Source organism: Cercospora kikuchii, assembly GCF_019650295.1.
Source record: "Cercospora kikuchii DNA, contig_00003, whole genome shotgun sequence".
NCBI lineage: Eukaryota > Fungi > Ascomycota > Dothideomycetes > Mycosphaerellales > Mycosphaerellaceae > Cercospora > Cercospora kikuchii.
The window spans coordinates 4,667,778-4,688,083 of NW_025408584.1; the positions used below are offsets into that span (position 1 = coordinate 4,667,778).

Genomic DNA, 20,306 nt, shown 5'->3' on the forward strand with positions numbered 1-20,306 from the left:
AGACTCGAGAAGTCCGAAACGCATCATGACACCATGAAACGTCCTTTCGAAGCCGCAGATGAACATACGCTTGACCGAGCCTCATGCAGCAGCGATCTCCAAATTCGATTGGATCTCGCTGAGAAGGCATGTAGATGCCCTCCTTGGCTCAGAGTAGCGAGCTCAGCCTGAGCTCTGAGCTTTGAATTGACATTCACTGCTGAGTATTAAGTATTGATCTGCGCGTCCAATGACTGCGTTGCTTTAGAGGGCACTCTTAAGGGTGCGGATGATAGTGATGGTTCCAGAACCAGACACCACGGGGGTTTCTCGTATGATCTCGACCACTGCTTGCCAGCCACGGCCCGGCCACGCTGCATTCTGCCACGCCGATTGTATGAGCATAATTGCACGTAGTGGTGGTCTGTAATGAACCTCGAAAGTATTTTTGACGAGGATCGCGAGATTGGGAATTCACCCATGGTGAACACCCTGTTGCGAGGTTCGCTGCATTCTGTTGGGACTGAAAACGTGCAATAGAGCAAAAATCCCTAGATGCTCCAATTGATGCTCGCCGTTCTGCCTGTGGTGAGCATGCCATTCGAGCTCGCCTCTGAATCGATCTTCACAACTTAGCCCCAAGCTCTCGCGGAAGAATCGAACACATCGAGCTACTCCTCGTGAGTCGCGGAATTTGGCAGAAGCAACAGCATCTACCAGCTCAGAATATGACCGAAACTTGCCCAGAGACAAGTGCAACACACGAGCTCGAGTCGATTGGCAGAAAAAGAGTTCCCGGCTAGTACATTTTCAATTGAAGAAGTCGCGTCAACGGAGCCATGGAATAGCTTCGATGGCCGTAAATTGTTGAGCAGACTGTTGGAGCAACAAAGAGGCTGCCGTCATTCCCATCACTACCGCCGCCCACGCTACTCCCGTCGCGCACAGTTGAGCAGCTACTGCACGAGGCGGAATTCGCGGTCCTACTTAATCTCCTATTCGTGCCTCTCCGGTTGCAGGGCTAACACCACCAGCCGGCATCTGCTGCCGCCTTTGCTGTAACAGTGATCGTTGCTCTACCGGTGGATATGAAAGGCCGGCTTGTGCCACTCGTCACATATTGGCCGAACACAAATCTGACAAATGCCTCATTGGTTCCGAAGGCGTGCCGGGCCAAGATTATCTCGACTGGTTTGTACTCAGCCCCTGCATAACAACCCAGTGTGAGACGAATGAGGTCCAGATTTCCTTGTTTGTTTCGCTCATACATTCTCAGGAAAATGCTGCCCAAGTGGTCTCCTTCTGCTTGCTCGATAAATTCCCTGAAGCCTTCAAAATCCACTTCGTAAGTCTGGACACATCCTTGCACTTTAATATCCCTGCCAGCCATTTCCAGCGTGCATAGAGGCGTTCCAGCAACTTTTCTGGAGACATGATTGCAGTTCTTGAAATCAGCTGGCTCTCGTGCAAGCATTCCAATATGACGGCTATTAGGTCGTTTACTTCGCCAAGCAAAGATCGACTGATCATCAGAGCTTTTGACAAGCTCTTCTTGCAATCGGCGGAAAGCTCGATCTCCCTCGCCGTATAGAAGTGGCATGTTGATATCCATCAGACCCAGAAGGCAATAGGCCTTATCTTCTCTCCTCGTTGTCTCGCGTCGAGCTGCCCAGCTCAGCCGACATGCGATCGATGCCTCACCAATCGAATTGCGGGTGGATAGATAATCCGTGTGAATGCCCGTCACTTTGCTCAAGGCATCCACAATGATCGGAAACTGCTCAGTCATCGCATATCTATAACGGTTATGGTACGACATTGGATCACGTTTCAGTCCAAAAATCTGCCAGTCACGATTGACGAATATCAGTTGCTCAGGAGCCAACAGCTCTTGCAAAGTCCAGCCCCGAGTGAACCATTTAGAACTCTCCACCTGAGATCGAAGCTCTCCAAGACTTGAAACCTCCTCGTGTCTACCTATTTCAGTGTTTGGTGCGGAAGTCGTGACGTCGTCCAGGTAAGCGTAACATATTTCAGCATTCCAATACCAATTCCACATGGAGTTGATGGCTTCGGTAAGCTCGGCACTAGAGCGTTTGTCGATGCAGATAGTGTCTACCCAGACCCAGCTTGGGCCATGGATTCCTTGGACGAGCGTGCAAAAGTCATCTACCTTTCTATATCCAGAACTATCCTGGTTGCGCCCTTTACTGTACTCCTTGAACGATATCTCGTCTCTGGTCCACGTGTGGGAAAGGATGTAGTACGGCTTGGGTATCTCTTTGTCAAAGAATTCTCCAAACTTGAGTGTCTGGGTGTTGAGAAGGCGCATTTTCCAGCAAGCACGATGGCGCAGTGATGACAGAGCAGTAACGTGTCTGACGATTCCTGTGAGAAAGGGGCGTCTCGAGCAGAAGAGAAAGTGCAGTGGCAGATGTCAGTGCCGTGTGACTCAGCTCGAGCAATCAAAGCGAGTGACATACAGCTTCTCAGCCAGCTTCGCGAAGGAAGGAGGCCGCCCAGCTCGCTTGTGCTGCATGCTAATCGCTTCGCCCCACCCACGGACTAAGCAGCTTAGCAAGACAAAGGTGCGCGAGGAAGCGGACAATACTCGGTGACTTGCATTCCGAGAGGACTGAAACCAGGGATTGATGACACACCAATCCCCCTTCAAGTAGCTGAGACCAATGCTATTAAAGCATGCGAGATATCTTAGCCATTGTTCCGAGCTTCCCTTGAGAAAGACTCTCGAGAAAATGTCATGGATGTGGCCTCGCTCAGTCGTATGTCGTGTGTTCATGTAGCGCTACAGGCCGCCGGGTGAGCCCAAATTCGCAGTCGGAATGCCGTGAGGGCAGACCACTCCAGTGTAATGCCAGGAAGGCGGCTACAGGTTAACGTCTTCTCATTCGTGATCATGATCCCGTGGCGGAAGCTACTCTACACTGTCAACAAACTTCACAATGGGGTATCGCGTTCCCTAACCAGAACCGGAAGCACCGAAACACCTTCGCTAAACGACAAATCCAATATCACCAGAAGCGACTCGTCAATCAATCATGATGATCATGTCAAGCTCCAGTCAAATCCAAAACTTCAACACCACTCTTTCTCCATCCCTTTCCAGCCCTCCCATTTCCAGTCTCAACAGTAGTAGATACCAATGTCGCCTTCCCACCACTCTGCTTCCACCCGCTACCATCACCTGTCATATCCAGCGTTTCCGCCTCAACTACCTCTTTCCATGCGCCCGGAAGACTTTCCCGGGTCACGATCCGAGTCTTGGTGATCTTGGTCGAGAGGCGAGATTGCTGAACAGCCGCGGTTGTTTTTGTAGCCTTGGAAGTCGAAGTGCGAGGAGAGCGACGAAGCGAGTTCGAGACGGACGAACGGGATGAGGCAGGAATTGATGTTGATGTCCGGGATACTTTGCGAGCATGAGTGCCTGAGAGGGCAGACACTGGAGCTTCAGTTGGAGGAGGGCCAGGCTTGTCCTGCACAGGGGCGCGGATGAGGAGCGGACTTGCGAGGTCCATCGCTTCGACGGTGTCCCCAGCAGGCGTCGGATCTGGTGTGGCAGGCCGATGCCTTGCCTTAGCAAGTGACAGATCTAGTTGATCGTCTCCTGCTGAAGGAGCGGTCTGTGCCCTCTTCAGCGGCGCCTTCCTTCTCCTCTTCGTCACAGAATCAGGAAGCTTTGGCGTGGCATAATCCATCACATCAACACTCTCACCGCGGACGAATCCTCCGCGAAAGCGCTCTGGTGTCGGAGAGCTTGGGCGAGGACGTTCCACCGGCTTCGCTGGTGACGATGAAACAAGTGAGATAACCTCATTCGGCCTCTGTGGTACCGCTTGCTTCCGCGGAGAAGGTGACAACCAGCTGGTGATTGATCGTTGACTCAACGCCGGACTTGCAACCTCGTCAGAACACCTCTTGCGGCGCGGCGTAGTCTTTTGCGAAGCAGAGAGTCTCCTCTCCCCGAATGGTTTGAAAAAGCCTGCATTCGGTTTCGGAGGAGGCGCAATCTTTGCGGCTCTTGGTGTGTCTTCATCGTCAGTCTCAAAACTGTACAACATTGGATCTCTGACGGCCTTTCCTGCAGAAGCAGACAGCGCTTGAGGCTTCTGGAATCTAGAGACCGAGGCGACCACATCATCGATATCTGTCTCCTTCTCCGATGCCTTGCTCGGCTTCTTCGATCCCACATTAGCACCGGTATGAACAGCCTGCAATGGTTTCCGAGTCTGCGATGCACTCACTTCAAGCACAGACGCTTGTGAAGACTTAGTCAAAGTGCCAAACGCATCGATGGGCATTTGGGACGAGTCTGGCTCGTTTTTCTTGCGACGTGTCTTCTTTGCATGCACATTTGTATCGCCGCTCGCAGCAGCCCTCGCCTTTCGCCTCTGCTTGAAGAACTCTTTCGGATCTTTTGATTTGTCCTCATAGTCTTCAACATGCAGAGGACATCCAGTTTTGAGAAAGTCGCGCAACAGCCAAAGCTTCTCCGGCTGATCTGGATGATAAGGCTTGAAAGTTCGTTTCTTGGTGGGAGAGGTTGCCACATCTGACTCGTCTTGTGTGCTGCTGGGTATCTGGGCCCATTCGTCTTCAGCTTCCATCTCCTCATCGGCACCCCCAGCAGGAAGAAACTCGTCGTCCTCCTCTTCGACACTCAGATCGATAGGAACCAGCCCTTGAGGAATGAATGTGATACGATATTCGAGCTCTCCATCGGTTGTAGCATGGTTGCGCTTGCCATGGATCGCTAGCACATACTGCTGCTCTTTCTCTGCTTGTGCGTCTGTGTCAAGCCGCTCGTCTTTCCCGCCCATCAGTCGCAAATCGCGGACTAAGATAGCAGGGGCAAGATTTTTGATGAACTTCTTCGCACCACCAATACATCTCCAATCGAACGCATCGGCCGCGAAAGCTCTCAGTGCCGGGAAGTCCATCTCCATATCCCACTTCACCTCGGCCTTCAGTCGCGCCACCTTGTCCAGCGTGCTCACACATGGGTCCGTGTAGTATCCAAGGACTTCTCTATTCGGGAAATCGTCCGGTATCGTGAGTTTACTGTTTTTCTTCGTGAAGAATTTGCTCTCGTTGGTCCGGATCTCATGTGTCAGGCGCTCTCTCCACTCCTTCAGTCCATTGATGTCTCTTTTCCTAGCCAATTCGCACAATTGTCTTGCAAAGCCAGCTCTGGCGGCGTCGCATGCAACCTTGGGCCCGCAACCAGGAATACCCTCAACAACGTAGTCTCCTCCACTCATCAACGCGACCAAGATCATGCCCTCTTTATCCAGCCCACTCTTCTCTTTTACTTCGTCGGCGCGATAGACAGTGCAGTGTGTCGGGACCTTGCCCTTGCCTTCCGCGGTCCAACTTCTCCACAGCACACCACTTCCAAACATCAACGTATCCACGTCTTCGCTCAAGACAGCGTCTACCACACTTTCTCTTTGCAAAAGGGCGCATTCTGCCTCGGCCTCGCCAGGCGCAACATGCCACGGATATCCAAATTTCCTCAACAATTCCTTGGCCAGAAACTCGGGCACACTAGCGACTCTGACGCCTGGCCCTCCAACCTTCTTGTTGCGCTTAAAGGCCGGCTTGTTCGGTCCATCGAAGACGAATAGTGGATGTATGTTAAGCGACAAGAGTCGTAAAAGCCGGTAGTAGAATGTTCGGAGAGCAGGATTGGAGCCGCCTTTGGAGGCGAGTATCTGGAACAGCCAAATGGAAATGTCAATCGCAAGTCGGAGGGGTCGTCCATGGGTGGAGAAATGCTGGACGGAGAGTTTGGCGACACTGATGCGCTGACCAGGACCAAGTTCCTTGAAGAGGCCGGAGACGCCCATGGTGCGTGTGCGGTCAATCCACCGCCATGGTGAAGCTGGAGAGTCTGTCCATTGTCACCGTTGTTCAAGGTGGCGATGGAGTGACTGTCTTAGGGTCTGTTGTCATGGCGACAACCCTAGCGTCCACGTGACGGATGCAAAGCAGGTTTCAGATTGTGCCCAACGCGCGTGCGAGCCGGGCTTTTACCAGACGGCACTACTGCACTCGTCTGATATTGCTCGTCGCGCGTGAGTAGACAGAGTGTGTTGACATGCGACGCGCAGTATTGATCATGGGATTGAACTCGCGCAGTCGCCCTCCCCAAACTTAAGCTAAGCCCAAGGAGCGCACGGAGGCTTCAAAACACGCCGCCAGGACGATCGCGCGCGGAACGGCGCATCCACAATGGACGATTCTCTCATTTCCCACTATGAGGACATGGGCAGTCGCGAAACTTCTCCCGACCCGATCGTGCTGCCTTCATCACCTCCATCCGGGAGGAAGATGAGGAGTGTGCGAAAGACGCGACAGTCGACTCCTCGGAAGTCTCGCCTCTCGACCGTGTCGCGCATGACGCCGAGTAAGGAAATCGTGCTGGACACCCCACAACTTGGACCCAACGATGGAAGCCCGTGGAGGATCAAGGTGACTGTGCAGGCGGAGCAGAGGGACAGTCCAGGGAAACTCGTCACAAGGACAACGAGCATTCCATTGAGAAGTCCGAGTCGGTCCCCCACTAAGAAGAGAAAGCCGACACCGAAGAGGAGAATTGTGGAAGAAGAGGAGGAGAAGGAGGCAGAGCAACCCGTGGCAGCGAAGAAGCCCAGAGGGAGAAAGAGGAAGGCAGCACCAAGCGTGGAGAAGAACAGTGCGCAGCCAGTCTCGCAGGTGGAGCAGAGTATCGAGCAGCCTGTGGTGGAAGAGGAGCAAGACGATGACGCCTTCGACGTGTTCGGGGAAGCAGCAGCCCTGGAGGCCGAGCAAGCCATGCAGGCCATGGACTCTTCATCACGAGCGCAGACCCCACCCAACAACCGCCGTGCCAGTGGACGCCTATCACGACTCTCCGCGCAATGGTCTAACGGAACAGGCCGGACACAGCGACTCAGTAGAGCTCGCGAAGAGCTTGACGAAGCATTGCAAGACGCCGTCGGAGACATGACCTACTATGGCGATTTGACGCTCAGTAGAGCTGAGGACTTTACCATGGTGTCACTGGAGAGCTTGCAGACTGCCAAGGAAGCAAGCATGCTACATAACTCGCACCTCTCGCGATCGCATTTGTCTACTGTGAAGGAGGGATTGGAGCCAGCGGAGAAGTCAGCAATGAGTGTGAGCTACTTGCCGAGCAGTCCCCCGAAGCAAGCACAACCCGTACAGTATCCAGATCTTTCTGCGGTCAAGGGACGAACATCGCTGCTGTCATCGTGGGAGCCTTCGGTGCAGAGACAAGGCAGCTTGCAGAGTCCTTTTGAGCCTACGAGTTCGGCAAGGAAGCGACGAAAAGTCTCCAGCCCGAGAGAAGAGAGTCGTGCCGATAGTCGAAGAGACACAGAATTGAGAGCTTCGACAAGCAGTTGCAGGATTGGAAGTGCGAAGGAAACCCCGCAAGAACAGTGGCGAAGGGAGCGCGAGGCCGTCAGTCAACAAATCCGAGAAGCGAATCCACAGAATGTCGTGACTGTCGACGACGATGTCGACATGAGCGATGAAGATGATCAACAAGATTGCGGACCCGAGACTCAACTAGACGTCGAAGCTGGAGACGAGGACGCTGGTGATCTTTGGCAAACTGAGGCCTCACGCGACATCGAACAAGACTCACATCGTGACAACGTGGCAGAGCAACGAACGCACGATTCGCAGAGGTCAGAGAGGGTGGAAGATTTGTTCGCACACATACCGCCGAAACCACTTCGGTCTAAGATACCTCGTACGTGGCGCCGCTCATCCGGTATGGACTTTTCATATATCGACTCACCTGCTCACGTGCCTCTAGCAGAGCCCACGAACGAGCGCCGCAATAGCACCGATGGAAGTGGTGTGCTGACACCGCCGAGTACTGATCGAAGCAGTGAAGATATTCAGGAGGAAGTCGGGACTGTTGACTTGCAGGGAGAAGCCAATGATCAGCTTCAAAGCGAATTCACTCAGCCGGAGACGGAAGGAACACGGTACCAGGACGATGATATCGAGATGTTTGGAGACGAAGAAGAGGAGGATGAACTGCAGCAGAACGATGCGATGCCTCAGGGTGCAGACGACGAATCTTCTGACGCCGATATTGAACGCCAGGAAACACATCGAAGCAACTCGAATCGCGACGGAGAATACGCGCCAAGCAGGAATGATAGTAAAAGCCCGCTTTCTGAAGTTGAGAGCCCTGACGCGGCTGATAAGGTGCTCGCCCGATCGGCCATTCACTCGTCAGCCAAGAGCACGCGACAATCTCGCGCACCTGAACGCGGCATCATGCAGGGCGCGTTTCCAAGTGATGTCGAGTACCAGCCAAAACGTTCGCGACGGAGCACAAGTCGCGCACAAGACATATCTGCCCAGGAATACGACAACATCGCCACCGACAACTCGCATCGAAGCAACATGCCACAACAAAACACTACCAAGCCTCGACGAAGGCCTCCGAGAAGACCGACTGCGGACTTGACGGAATTGCTAGGTCTGGCGAGTAGTCCTGCAAAGCCCATGCCTCAGGAGATAAAGATCAGCGAGGTGGGAAAGCCAGCCCAACACCTAAGGCAAAGCGCGTCCGCCAGCACACAGAAGACGAGTCCGAATGCGAAGCACCATCCCGTCAAAGCGAACGGCACCGCGCAGCATTTTGAAGAAGTCGACTTCGCATCGCCATACCGGCTGGCTCAAACCGCTGTTCCAGCTCAGAATGCTTTCATTTCTCCTCCGAAACTTAGGCACGACCCTATCACAGGACAATTATTGGCGCAGCCGAAGAGGAGGGGAAGGAGAAAGAAGGCTGGTGATCAAAGTTTGACGGAGACCTCGATGAGCGATAGCTTCGCCAGCAGCAACAACAGTCTGCAGCAGCAAGAAAGTGCAGTTGGAAGCGGCGCTACGCGAAGTGGTGGGGAGCAGATCAACGAAATGCCAGCACCTAGAGCACGAGATATGTCGAATCCGTCCCAACTGTCCGAAAAGCCGCAATCGTCGTCGAGGGACCTGGCACAGCAAGGTATCTTGGAACAGCAGCGCAGAGACCGCGAAACGGCGGCGCTTCGCAAAAGTGCACTTTCGAGGAATGCGACTCAACTCGACCCGATCGAAGTACTCCAGTCAAGTGCTGTCAAGAGAAAAGAGAACCATTTGATGAGACAGTGGGGTGACGAAGAAGAGCATGCTGCTAAGCGTCGAGCACTTCGCGAGCCATCGCATGAAAGACCAGGGACGGGAATCAGCACCCGGGAGTACCATGCGCCAGCTAGGTCAAGCCGAAGAAGCGGTGACCAAGAACAGCTGCTGCGGGAGAGTATCATGTCAAGAACGAACAGAATCACTGAGCAACGCCACGAACAGCCTCAACGGAAGCGGTTCGCAGTCTCATACCCTGACAATGAAGGCCATAAACAAAGGTCCGAGTCAGAGCATGCAAATGGCCATCGTCGCACCATCAGCGCCGCAGACAGCAATACGGATATGCCTGACGATGAGGGTACTCGTGCCCCTATTGAAGAATCACTTGACCAGGAACGCTCTTACGAAGACCAATCGACTGTGCATCCCGAATACCAGCGAAGTTACGAGGAGAACTTGAATCTCGATTCGCCGGCCAAAATTAAGGTCAACTTCAACGATACACTGTCCTTCGCTGAACATGTTGATCAAACGTCCTCCTGGCTGGCCGAAGCGCGAAAACGACCTGCACTGTTTGATACCTCAGCTCCGCAACAACCAAAAGCGCAAGTCCTTCCGCAACCAAACTTTCGACCAATCGCTTTGGAACGTCCACCAGGAACACCCGAGCAGAAGAGAGCTGCTCCACTCCCTGGTCTCAACATTTTCAGCAAACTCGGCTCAGCCATTTGGAACGCTGTCCCTCGCTCCAAAGAGCCCACGGAAATCTACCCGGAAACCTACAAAAAGGCCCAGCAACAAAATGAGACCTCATTCGCCACGACTATTACTACGCACGACGACTCCACTTTCACCACTTCTCTGCGCTCCCAACTCCGTTCCCGCTACGGAGTACTATCATCAACTCATCCTTGGACAATGTCTCACCAACGCACTCTCCATCGCATGCTCAACTCTGCTCTCTCCCGCCGCCACGATACCTTGATCCCATCCTCTGGCCCTCTCCCAAAGCAGGTCTTCAAACTCGTTGATACAACCATCTCGTCCATCACCGGCTATGAATTCCTTTTCACGCACCAGCACGCTTACGTAGTGTGGTCATTCTTCCAAATCTTGGTTGACGATGCTTTGGTGCAGGGTATGAAGAATGGAGACGTTGGGTTCCTTGGTGATAAGACTGCGAGGAAGATCAGAGGTTATCTTGATCCAGTGAGGCATGGAGATGATTTGGTTTGGACGCTTGAAAGGGAGGCCCCGGAGAACGTTGTTCATTATGTGGAGGAGCTGGCGGAGAAGAAAGAGGTGATTGAATGGGGCTTTGTGGCGAGGGCACTGGGCGATTGCGTCGGAAGCAATGAGATATTGGAGAGGCGGAGTGCAGAGCGGTGAAGAGTTGAATACCCTTTGGCTCTTCGTTGTCGAAGATATTGGAGCTGTTATCTGTTGGCTTGGACTGCGGTGTTGGAGACCAGAGATTGAAGCTGGAAGATTGTTGAACGATTGCTTGGCATTGGCATTTGCTGTTGGAGCAAAAGAAAAGATTGAAATGATTGCACGATGTGTCGGATGCGGAGTCAAATTGGAGAGCGAAAGATGATACCCCAATAATGTTTCTTGCTTTGCTTGTATTGCTTGGTCCTCAGATTTAGATCAGACTGAAGAGTATTTCTTAGCTGTTGATGGGTAGTCCTGGCGGCTTTGGCTTCTGTGAAATGGAAGATTCCACATCTCTGGCCCCTTCCTTTCTGCTTCGAGAGACTTTCTGAGGGGCACTGCTTTTGGTCAACCTTGTATTGAAACTGAAGATCCGGCAGCGAGCATTTTGCCGCCAGGCATTTTGCTCCGACATCACTTGAAAAGGCCGGAAATCTCATCGATTGCCGCCCATACAAAGTTGAAGAAGAGCATTGTCACTGCTCCAGCAGACCTCTGAAACTTCTTCATCCAAGGACCATGGATGGAGGACTTTAAAACCTGGAATCACAATGGGAAGAAGTCCCAGTCTGTGTGTCGAGGAACACATGCAACTCCACCATCGCCAACCTACCGTAGTCTCGCATACTCGGCATGCGAACTCATGCCAACCATCGGCAAACTCCATGGCATGCACCGCGGCCCACTCGACTTCACAGTGCCCAGCTCACGAACCTGAAGTCCACTTAAACCTTTCCCGGAAAGCCATCCGACGATCTCTGCAGCTTTCGCGCGCTCGCACGCGAGCCAATGCTCGTAAAGTGCAATGCTGGACTTGGCGTATGCGGTGGCGCGGCCCTTGGCGAAGACGTGAGAGATGGCAAACTTACCGCATTCGGAAGGTGAAGATTGTACACACGCTGGAGTTGCAGCGCTTGCGCTCGGTTTTGCGGGCTTGGGCGAGTGAGTGGATGGAAGTGGAAGGTCTTGAGGAGAGGGAAGAGGTGGGTATAAGTATTTGGGGAATCTTGCTCATTTGTGCTCAAGGGATTGAGATTGTTTGGTTAGTCTTTGGTATCTGGGGCTTGCCAAGATGAAGTTTACGACTAGAACGACGCTGTTGGCTACGGCCATGGCTGCTCCGGCCCTTGCGGCGGAGTATGCTGCGGAGATGTATGCCTCAGGCGAGATCCACTCGCAGATTATGGAGACGAAGCATGTGAGTATTCCGTCAGATGTCCCTCGCAATCTACGATATCTGACATGTAATCCAGGCCCAATGGGATGCCGACCAGGCTGCTGGTCGTCACGACCCAGGCGCTTTCACTTCCTGGAAGAACTGGCCGGGCGACCTTGGCTTGACTCTCCGTCGTGACCCCGTTCGTTGCGAAAATGGCGTCGCTGTCGTCGAGCCTCTCAATCCTCTCCAGACGTTCCGTTGCCAGAACATGGACTTCTATGACTTCATGTCTCATCGGGATATGGGTTCTCTCGTCGGAGAGGGCTCATCTTCGTGGGGCTGGAGAGCGAGGAACGGCAGGGAATTCGGTCTGATTGGGTAAGTCAAGCCACTGGAAAGCACCTGCAGCATCCCTGAAGTCGGCTTTCGATGTCTGCGGAACTTCCGCTGATCGTTCTCGTAGACAATTCGATGGTACTGCATTCGTGGAGGTGAAGCGAAATGGCAAGCTGGAGTATATTGGACGTCTACCCAGCCAGAATCCCGTAGTGGACCGTGGACAGCGATGGAGAGAGATTCGTGTATTGGGCGACAGAGCCATCATCGGCAGTGAGGCTGTAAATCACAACGTTCAGGTTTGTCATCCGTCTCCTGTTTTGCGACACTGGTACACTGACTGATCGTTGCAGATCTTCGACTTGAACCAACTCCTCGATGTCGATCCCGCTAGCCCAAGGACCTTTTCGACAACGGACGATGTTACCATCTTCTCAGACACTCTCCCACGAGGTCGCACACACAATGTTGTTGTGGACTGGGATACCAACACTGCCATGGCAGTTGGCGCTGCACCACGAAACTTGACCTGCAACAGCGGTTTGCAATACTTTGATCCCGCCAACCCTGGTACCTCTCCAGGCTGCGCTGATCAAGACGGCTATGTCCACGATGCTCAATGCGTGATTGTAAGTTGAGGCCCTCGGAACTTTTCAATCCATGACTAACCCTTCAACAGTACAACGGCCCTGACCGCCGCTTCCGTGGCCGCAACATCTGCATCGGCTACAACGAAGACACCGTCACAGTGTACGACTCGACATCCCGCACTGGCAACCCAGGCGGCGCCTCCGAGGTCCTCTCTCGCCTCTCATACCCCGGTGCAACCTACTGCCATCAAGGCTGGTGGACCGAGCGCAACTGGCACCAATATGTCCTACTCAACGACGAGCTCGATGAGCAGAACGGCGTTGGACCTGGCGCTTCTGGTCGTCCAGTCACCCACATCATCGACTTCTCCGATCTGCGCAACCCGAAAGCTACCGGCACGTTCTTCGCGACAGATCACAAGGCTATAGATCATAACTTGTACATTGTGGATGGACTCACATATCAGTCGAACTACGGATCGGGCATCTGGGTCCATGACACACGATCGATCTCGAGGGATCCTACTGGGAACAGCGTGACCACGCATGCTTTCTTTGATATCTATCCTGAAGATGATGCTGTTGGTGGACGAGTTGCTTTTGTCGGAACTTGGAGTCACTTCTTGTTCCCGTCTGGATTCGTCTTGGTCAACACGATTGAGAGGGGTGCGTTTGTTGTCAAGATCGCCCGTGGAAGAGGCAGTGGAAGAGGCAGGGGACATGGTGGACCAAGCCGAGGTTAGATTTCTGTTATGTTTATGAAAAGTCATGAAGGATGATGAGTGCTATGATATGACAAAGAAGGATGCGGGACGCAGCACATCGCGCATTCATAAATCGATGTAGCACATCGACTAACGAGACTATTGTACCCAGACTCTTGTGCATTGCATTGTGAATCCGCTAACATTCTCCATCATCAAGCTCACTGACAAACTATTCAAACGCGAAAACCATCGGCAACGCTCTCCCGATATTTCTTAACACTTATTGGTCTTGCTGGCTCCTCATTGCTAGATTTGCAACCAGCTCAGACGAGCTCCGTAGAAGCTGTTTGACAGCCCCTGGAAATCTTCTTCACGTTTATTCGGACTGCACACAACATATGTCATCCTTCACGTAAGCACCCTGCCTGTTCAACAGATGTGGCTGTGCAACGCTCTGACCAGAAACCGAAAATTGGTAGCATACCAAGACGCTTAGGGAACGTTTTAGCACAACACGCCAAGATGACCGGATACGAATCCCTGAAACGTCTGCCCGGGCAGCCCGACCAAATAAGACTGCACGTTTGCCGTTGTTGAGATTCCGTGAAAGAGGTGAAAGAAGATTGTTGACTCTGATCTTGAACCATTGTGAACTGTGTCATGCTATGCGGTTTACAAATAGATGCTTGGTCAGTGTTCAATGAACTGCAGTGGCCATGGCTCCTCGACTGTCATAATACCAGCCCATCCCAGAGCTCTCTCCTCGAATCTTGCCCGACATCTTTCGTCTTCTCCTTGCTACTCGTTAACTTCGGTCTCCGTCCATCATCAACAACCTTCTCCATCACCTCCTCCTTCTTTCCACCCTTTTCTTCCTCCTTGTCCTTGCCGCTCCCCCCATTCTGCAACCACTCCTCCTCAACTCCTCTCCAAAACTCCTCAACCTGTTCCCGTAAATTCGTTTTCCCCACATCATCCTCGAATTCCTCCCTATTCCTTTCCAGCGCTCCCACCCACTTCCCAATCTCCTTCTCCTTATCCCCCACCCCCGCAAAATGCACCAACAATTGTCCCCTCCTGTACCCAAAGCCATCCTCCTCTCCCTTCTCCTTCTTCCCCTCGTCCGGCTCATAAGAGTTAAACCACATCGGCGGAACCTCCACAACTCCCTTTCCAAATTTCTCCATTTTCATAACATTTTCCATAGCACTCTGCTCCGTAAATCTCAACTCCTCATTTGGCTTGAAAGTCCGAAATGCGAGGATTGCAGACAGGAATTCTACGCTCCATTGGCTGACTCGTAGGAAGAACACTCCGTTGTTTAGGCCGTTCCAGTCACGAGTGTGAAGCATTTGGATATCGTGAGCGAAGCCTTTGAGTTCTTGGTCGTCTGGTGGGAGGAATGTTTCGAGTGGAATACGGTTGTTCATTATTATTGTGTCGGCGTCGAACCAGACGAGCCAGGAGAGGCGGATTGAAGGGTCTGGTTTGGCAAGTTCGTGGAGGAGGATTTCGAGGAGGTAGGATTCTTTGGTCCAAAGGCCAGGGAGAATGGGCTGATTCAGGAGGTGGGTTGGGTAGGAGTGGAGGTTGTTGTAGGTGAGGTGAGTTTGGAGGGCGAGGTTATAGGCTTTGAGAGAGGGACCGTGGGCGACTGTGACGGTTCCTATTCGTGGTTGCTTGCTGGCAGAGCCGGGAAGGTGCTGGAGCAGCGATGTCCATGGCTTGTGGTAGGTGAGGCTTGTGGTGGAAGAAGCGTAGTGTCCCAGCTTGTCGATGGAGATGTTATGTAAGTTGTTATAAGTCTTGATTAGTTGAAGGAAGACGAGAAAACATGTGGTGAGCAGAATGAAGAGAAAGAACACCCGGCTGATGCGGGACATCATTGTGGTTGATGATGTCCGCCGGTGTTGTAAAGATGCCACTGGAGCTGGAAGGTGCTTGTACGCCGCATGCATCGTCGCTGTACGTTGATACATCACACGTGCAGAGCCATCTTATATACAAGCAGCTTGATCTTACCATATTTGATCTGGTGGTGGTGTTTCAAGCTAGTGAAGTATGGAGGGCGACTAACTGGGTTCCATACCAAGGCGACTTGGCGGCCAAGAACAGTCGCGTCTGATGGTGCTGCGTCAGCATTGTGTTAACGCAATGCTATGGCTAGTGATGCGGCTGCTCGAGCAGAATGCTTGGGTGTCTGGGATTGAAGTACTCGATCTCTACCGCATTTGAATTGTGAGCATTGGGTTATTCATTTCTCCGGTAATAGGCCGAACCCAAAACGGACGTCGGAGGTATGGATCAAGGAGACGATAGAGCTGGGAACCTGCACGTAGGTTCGAAGTAGTGAGGGGCTGAGCATTGACTACGATGGAGGACATATCCCGATCTATGTGCTTCGCTAGTAATGCAAAGCCTTCCGTCATCATACGGAGCGTTCAGAAATAGTCGCTCTGCTGCTGCCCTCCATAGCAACAACGTATACAGTCATGCCTTGGCTCTCCGATTGGTCATGGCACAAGCGCAACGAGTCAAAAATGGACAAGCTACTCACCAGCAGCCGACTCGTTGTCTGGAACTGTATAGCTGATGACGATCTCGTCAAGCAACCGGCTGCTGCGGGCGAGATGCTGTAGCTCCACCATTCCGGCCAAGGTAGCGCAGTACGCGACGACGTTCGCAGCATACGGGTATATCGCGTGGCACTATATCACAAAGCAGCACCATCCACGCGTACTCGAATCATCTTGGACGCTGGAAAGAGGTTAGGCGACATGACCAGGACGTCATGACCCTGTACCGTTCCGTCGCCTTCTAGAAACGTTGCCGACACAGTACGCTTGGATTCAGGGAGAGTCAGACGTGCGCTGGAATATTTTGACTTGCTTGCTCCCGGTGCTCCCGTTCTGACATCCTCTTTGGTGCTCAGCTCGATGCTATACCGGCCTCCGAAACGAGCCTGACTGAACAACACGAAGAACTTCTCTGCAGTCGAGTCTTTGAATTGGAGCTGTAAGCTGCCTCGTGGCATCAAGTCTCGCCGTGAATTGAGATTTCCGAGAACGAAGAAACGCCGACGACGATTGTCCCAGCAATGAGGTGGGCGAGCGGTTAGGACATCGAACGCTCCCTCATCGTCTAAGCACAGAGTGGAGGATGGGCTTTGTTTCAAAATGGTCGCGTTGATCATCGACACGTCGTCTTTCCAGCTGCCATCGCCATTGCGCCACTCATTGACGGGCTGGTGCGAGGGTGCAATGTCGTCCCGGACAACCTCGAAGATGTCGCGTTTCGGAGCGCTATCGATCAGGTGCATGGGCGTCACTCTGCGGAGTTCTAAAACAGCTTGTTCGTATTGGCGTGTAAAGACGGTGCAATTGAGTGCTGCGATGAGGACTCCCCTTTCGCCTTGAAGCTCGCGCATCGGAAGGCAGACACGGAGAGCGTTGCTGACCAGGTGGTGCGGTTCGTCCTCGAATACATCTGGCCGATGAAGTAGCTCACCGCAATGCTCAAAGCAGCGTAGGTGGGGAGCTAATAGTGTTCCCGTCTGACTTGGATCTGTGGGCGTCCAGTGAAGCATCGACTGGTCGGTCGTGCTGGTGAGAACAACTTCCTGTAATCTGAGAAGAGCACGACTGCCCTCTCCGTAGAGTAAGGGCATGTTCTGGCCCAAGGTGCCAAGTAATGAATATGCTTGATCCTCTTCTCGAGTCGTGGATCTCCTGGCTGCCCACGATAGGCGTTTTGCGACTGGCAAAGCATGCAACGTACTACGGTCGTGCAGCAGCGAAGTGTCGATGCCCGTCAAGTCAGCAAGAGCGACCTGCAGAGTGGGAACGGAGGTGTTGCCGAGCTCACACCAACGCTTGTCATAGAAGACAGTCTTGCTGGGTGCAATGAGTTCTTGGAGGGTCCATCCGCGTGTCAGCCATCGACTGTGTCGCAGGAAGGCCTGATACTGCGTGGCTTTAGGGGCCGGCTGCGAGGAGCCAGGCGAGTAGGCAAAGTTGGCCTTTTCGAGATCGACATCGGCCAGATAGGCATAGCAGACTGCGGAATGCGAATACCAGCGATACATGGAGTTGATAGCTTCAGACAGTTCTGCACTACTCTCCTTGTTGATGCAGCACGTGTCAATCCATGCAAAAGGTATCTCATCGCGCACTGCCTGATCACAGACTTTTGCAATCTTTTGATAGCCGGACTTCTTCTTCAGTCCTGGCCCAGCTTGTTTCACGTCCTGAAATGTCACCTCGGCGTCTTGCCAGGTGTGGGAGAGTACGGCGTATTGGCAAAAGACCTGGCGATCATCCATGAAATGCACAAGCTTGCGCGTCTTCACGTCCAGTAGCCACATATTGGCTTATGGCTTCACTGACTGTAAGGAAGGCGTCCATGTTGCAAGGATACGAGCTCGTACATGCTGCAGAGCTGAAGCGATGATTCATCAGGATGCTGAATCCGCACGAAACAATGTGCTCTGTGGTGACTTCGCTGCTGATAAAATAGTCGAATTGGTAAATCACCGCACTCTCACGATGAGCATTGAGCGAAATTCAATGCTGACTGATGACCTGTCGTACGAAGGCGAAAATGGAACGAAGTCGGAATCGGCAAAGCACGATGACGTTGGAGCGTTGGGCAGCGCGCTCGAGCTTCAATGCTCGACTTGCGCAACTCTGCGACAACGCGACGACTCCCTCTTTCGCCATCACCGAATAGAATGCTTACGAGACGATAGAGAAGAGGTGAACGAGGTCGAATTAGTCTCTGACCGATCCCTGCACTCCATCCTTGCAAAGCGCCATGTCGATTGCAGCTCCACGAGGCCCAGGCGGTCCTCCCAAACGAACGCCAACCGTTCTTGTACGCCCACAAACTGCAGCAAAGTCTGCACACGGGAATATGTCCCTCCCACTAACCGGTCGTAAGGTGACGGATGCGCGCGAACGAGCCGAAAACCGACCAGCACCACGACCGCAAGCCCAGCGCGCTGGCACGCGCATCATTTCGGTCGACAATGTGCTGCAGTATGCCTCGGAAATCCCATCCGCCCAAAGACGACTGCCACCCGGTCAGCGACCGCTGAATCACACCAGAACGCCGTCTGGCCGACATCCGCTAGACCCGAAGCTGAGTGGGAAGGGGATCCCATTGAGCGGCGCACATATTCCCGCCCGAAGCAGCAAGACGAGCGAAAAGTTGGTGCTGCTGCCCGAGACAACCGAAGAAGACGCTCCGGAGGGAGACAGTTTTAGCGACGAGGATGACAGCGCGCCACCGCGAGATGAGGAGCTCAGAAGGCGGCGTCAAGGCCCGCGACGAGGCAAGAGCGAGGCAGAACGACTGCCCAAGTCGCAGCGCATAGCGGATCCCCAACTTGCGCGCGTCACGGCATACTGTATGGCTCAGAGCTTCAAACTGCGAAGCACTGCTACCTTCATCCGCGATCAGCATGGCGCCAAGACCAAGCTGTACGATGACTGCTTATACTGTGTCTACCAGCTGCCGCTGCTGGGTGGGAGTGATGGTTACCGGGTGAGAAGTAGTCCTTACGTCAAACATCCAGGCGGGAGAAGTGTCCTGGACGAGCAAATTGAAGCCAACGAGAGGCGACAGTATCGCGAAGGATGGGGTGAGGAGAGCGAAGAGTACTCTGTGCGCGGTCATCATTCAGAGTACCAGGCCAGTCCGCCGCCCGAAATGGATCCCATGTCGCAGAACCACCACCGGGAAGAGGACGGCGGCTGGGATCAAGAACGTGAAGCCGGGAGAAGGGAGTCCAGCGATTCCAATTCTGGCTTCAGCTTTCCATCACCACATTCCGGCATAAACCCGAATGCGCATACGGTCGCGGAGCTCTTCATCTTCAGCTATGGTGTAGCAGTGTTGTGGAACTTCACGCAGAACCAGGAGCGAGACCTGCTCGCTGATTTGACTTTCTCGACGGTGGCGGCCATGCCATCAGCAGTACGAAACAACCTGCCTCAGACGCTCTCTGCGAAGACCGCCGCACTTGCGCCTCCGTCAGCTTTGCCACTTATGACGCGACCTCTGGACGAGAGCGATTTCGAGACCGAGGAATTTCACTTCCAATACGACCGCGAAGCCGACAAGCCACGAATATACAATGACATGATCACGCTCCGGACCAGCGACCACATGATCAAGCTCGCCATGTCTCACGGGATAGCTCAGTCAACTAAGCTCTCCTTCTTCGAAGAACGAATGCAGCGGACAATGGAGTCAGCGCAATATGTGCCACGTCGATTAGCCCTCGAAGGCCGTCTTGGCATGGATCGCAAAGAAATCGTCAGCCTTGTCGGCAAGCTCTTCGAAGGAAGAGTCGATGTCAATCTTTGTAAGCCACACATGCGTCAGCCTCATCACGTTACTTTTGACTAACAATCCTTTCCTAGCTTCGAACATGCTCGACACTCCCAACTTCTTCTGGGACGCCGAACCTACATTACACCCTCTCTACGCTGCCGTCCGCGAATACCTCGAAATCAAACCTCGCATCCAAGTCCTGAACGAGCGATGTCGGGTATTCCTCGATCTGGCCGAGATCCTGTCGGATTCGATTGCCGACGTGAAGATGACGAGAATCACCTGGATCATTATTGTGCTCATCATTTTGTCTATCTTGGTCACGTGCACAGAGGTTGTGCTAAGATTTGCGATCTTAGCGAAGAGTGGGACGGAGAAAGGTGGTGCGGATGGCGGAGCTGAAGTGATAAAAGTTATGAAAGGAGTGGGAATCTTGGGAGGAGTGAGGAGACTAAGCGGGATAGTTTGATTGAAGAGTGGATGGGTTATAGTATGAATGGGTCAATTAAGTGGAGCTGGTTCCGTGCTGACTGAGGGTAATGCAAAAGAGAGACGCGCACGCTGAAATCCCAGGCCGCTTTTTGAGCCAGCCCT

At 53.1% G+C, this 20,306-nt stretch overlaps 7 protein-coding genes across 7 annotated transcripts; 3 read left to right on the top strand and 4 right to left on the bottom strand.

Annotated features, from left to right (window-relative positions):
• Positions 1-1,000: 1,000 nt before the first annotated feature.
• CKM354_000619700 (uncharacterized protein) lies at positions 1,001-2,311 on the bottom strand (the record flags this gene model as incomplete). Its single annotated transcript, XM_044801502.1, has 1 exon — positions 1,001-2,311. One exon carries the CDS (start codon positions 2,309-2,311, stop codon positions 1,001-1,003), a length of 1,311 nt encoding a protein of 436 aa, XP_044657437.1.
• Positions 2,312-3,050: 739 nt separating this feature from the next.
• Positions 3,051-5,846, bottom strand: CKM354_000619800 (uncharacterized protein; the record flags this gene model as incomplete). The annotated part of the gene is made up of 1 exon (XM_044801503.1): positions 3,051-5,846. One exon carries the CDS (start codon positions 5,844-5,846, stop codon positions 3,051-3,053), a length of 2,796 nt encoding a protein of 931 aa, XP_044657438.1.
• Positions 5,847-6,231: 385 nt separating this feature from the next.
• Positions 6,232-10,539, top strand: CKM354_000619900 (uncharacterized protein; the record flags this gene model as incomplete). Its single annotated transcript, XM_044801504.1, has 2 exons — positions 6,232-7,759; positions 7,826-10,539. The coding sequence occupies 2 exons, from the start codon at positions 6,232-6,234 to the stop codon at positions 10,537-10,539; spliced, it is 4,242 nt and encodes a 1,413-aa protein (XP_044657439.1).
• Positions 10,540-11,656: 1,117 nt separating this feature from the next.
• Positions 11,657-13,412, top strand: CKM354_000620000 (uncharacterized protein; the record flags this gene model as incomplete). The annotated part of the gene is made up of 5 exons (XM_044801505.1): positions 11,657-11,782; positions 11,838-12,121; positions 12,207-12,378; positions 12,433-12,708; positions 12,759-13,412. The coding sequence occupies 5 exons, from the start codon at positions 11,657-11,659 to the stop codon at positions 13,410-13,412; spliced, it is 1,512 nt and encodes a 503-aa protein (XP_044657440.1).
• A 695-nt stretch (positions 13,413-14,107) lies between these two features.
• Positions 14,108-15,334, bottom strand: CKM354_000620100 (uncharacterized protein; the record flags this gene model as incomplete). Its single annotated transcript, XM_044801506.1, has 1 exon — positions 14,108-15,334. One exon carries the CDS (start codon positions 15,332-15,334, stop codon positions 14,108-14,110), a length of 1,227 nt encoding a protein of 408 aa, XP_044657441.1.
• A 755-nt stretch (positions 15,335-16,089) lies between these two features.
• On the bottom strand, positions 16,090-17,739 carry CKM354_000620200 (uncharacterized protein; the record flags this gene model as incomplete). The annotated part of the gene is made up of 1 exon (XM_044801507.1): positions 16,090-17,739. The coding sequence occupies one exon, from the start codon at positions 17,737-17,739 to the stop codon at positions 16,090-16,092; it is 1,650 nt and encodes a 549-aa protein (XP_044657442.1).
• Positions 17,740-18,188: 449 nt separating this feature from the next.
• Positions 18,189-20,181, top strand: CKM354_000620300 (uncharacterized protein; the record flags this gene model as incomplete). Its single annotated transcript, XM_044801508.1, has 3 exons — positions 18,189-18,248; positions 18,315-19,743; positions 19,802-20,181. The coding sequence occupies 3 exons, from the start codon at positions 18,189-18,191 to the stop codon at positions 20,179-20,181; spliced, it is 1,869 nt and encodes a 622-aa protein (XP_044657443.1).
• Positions 20,182-20,306: the final 125 nt, after the last annotated feature.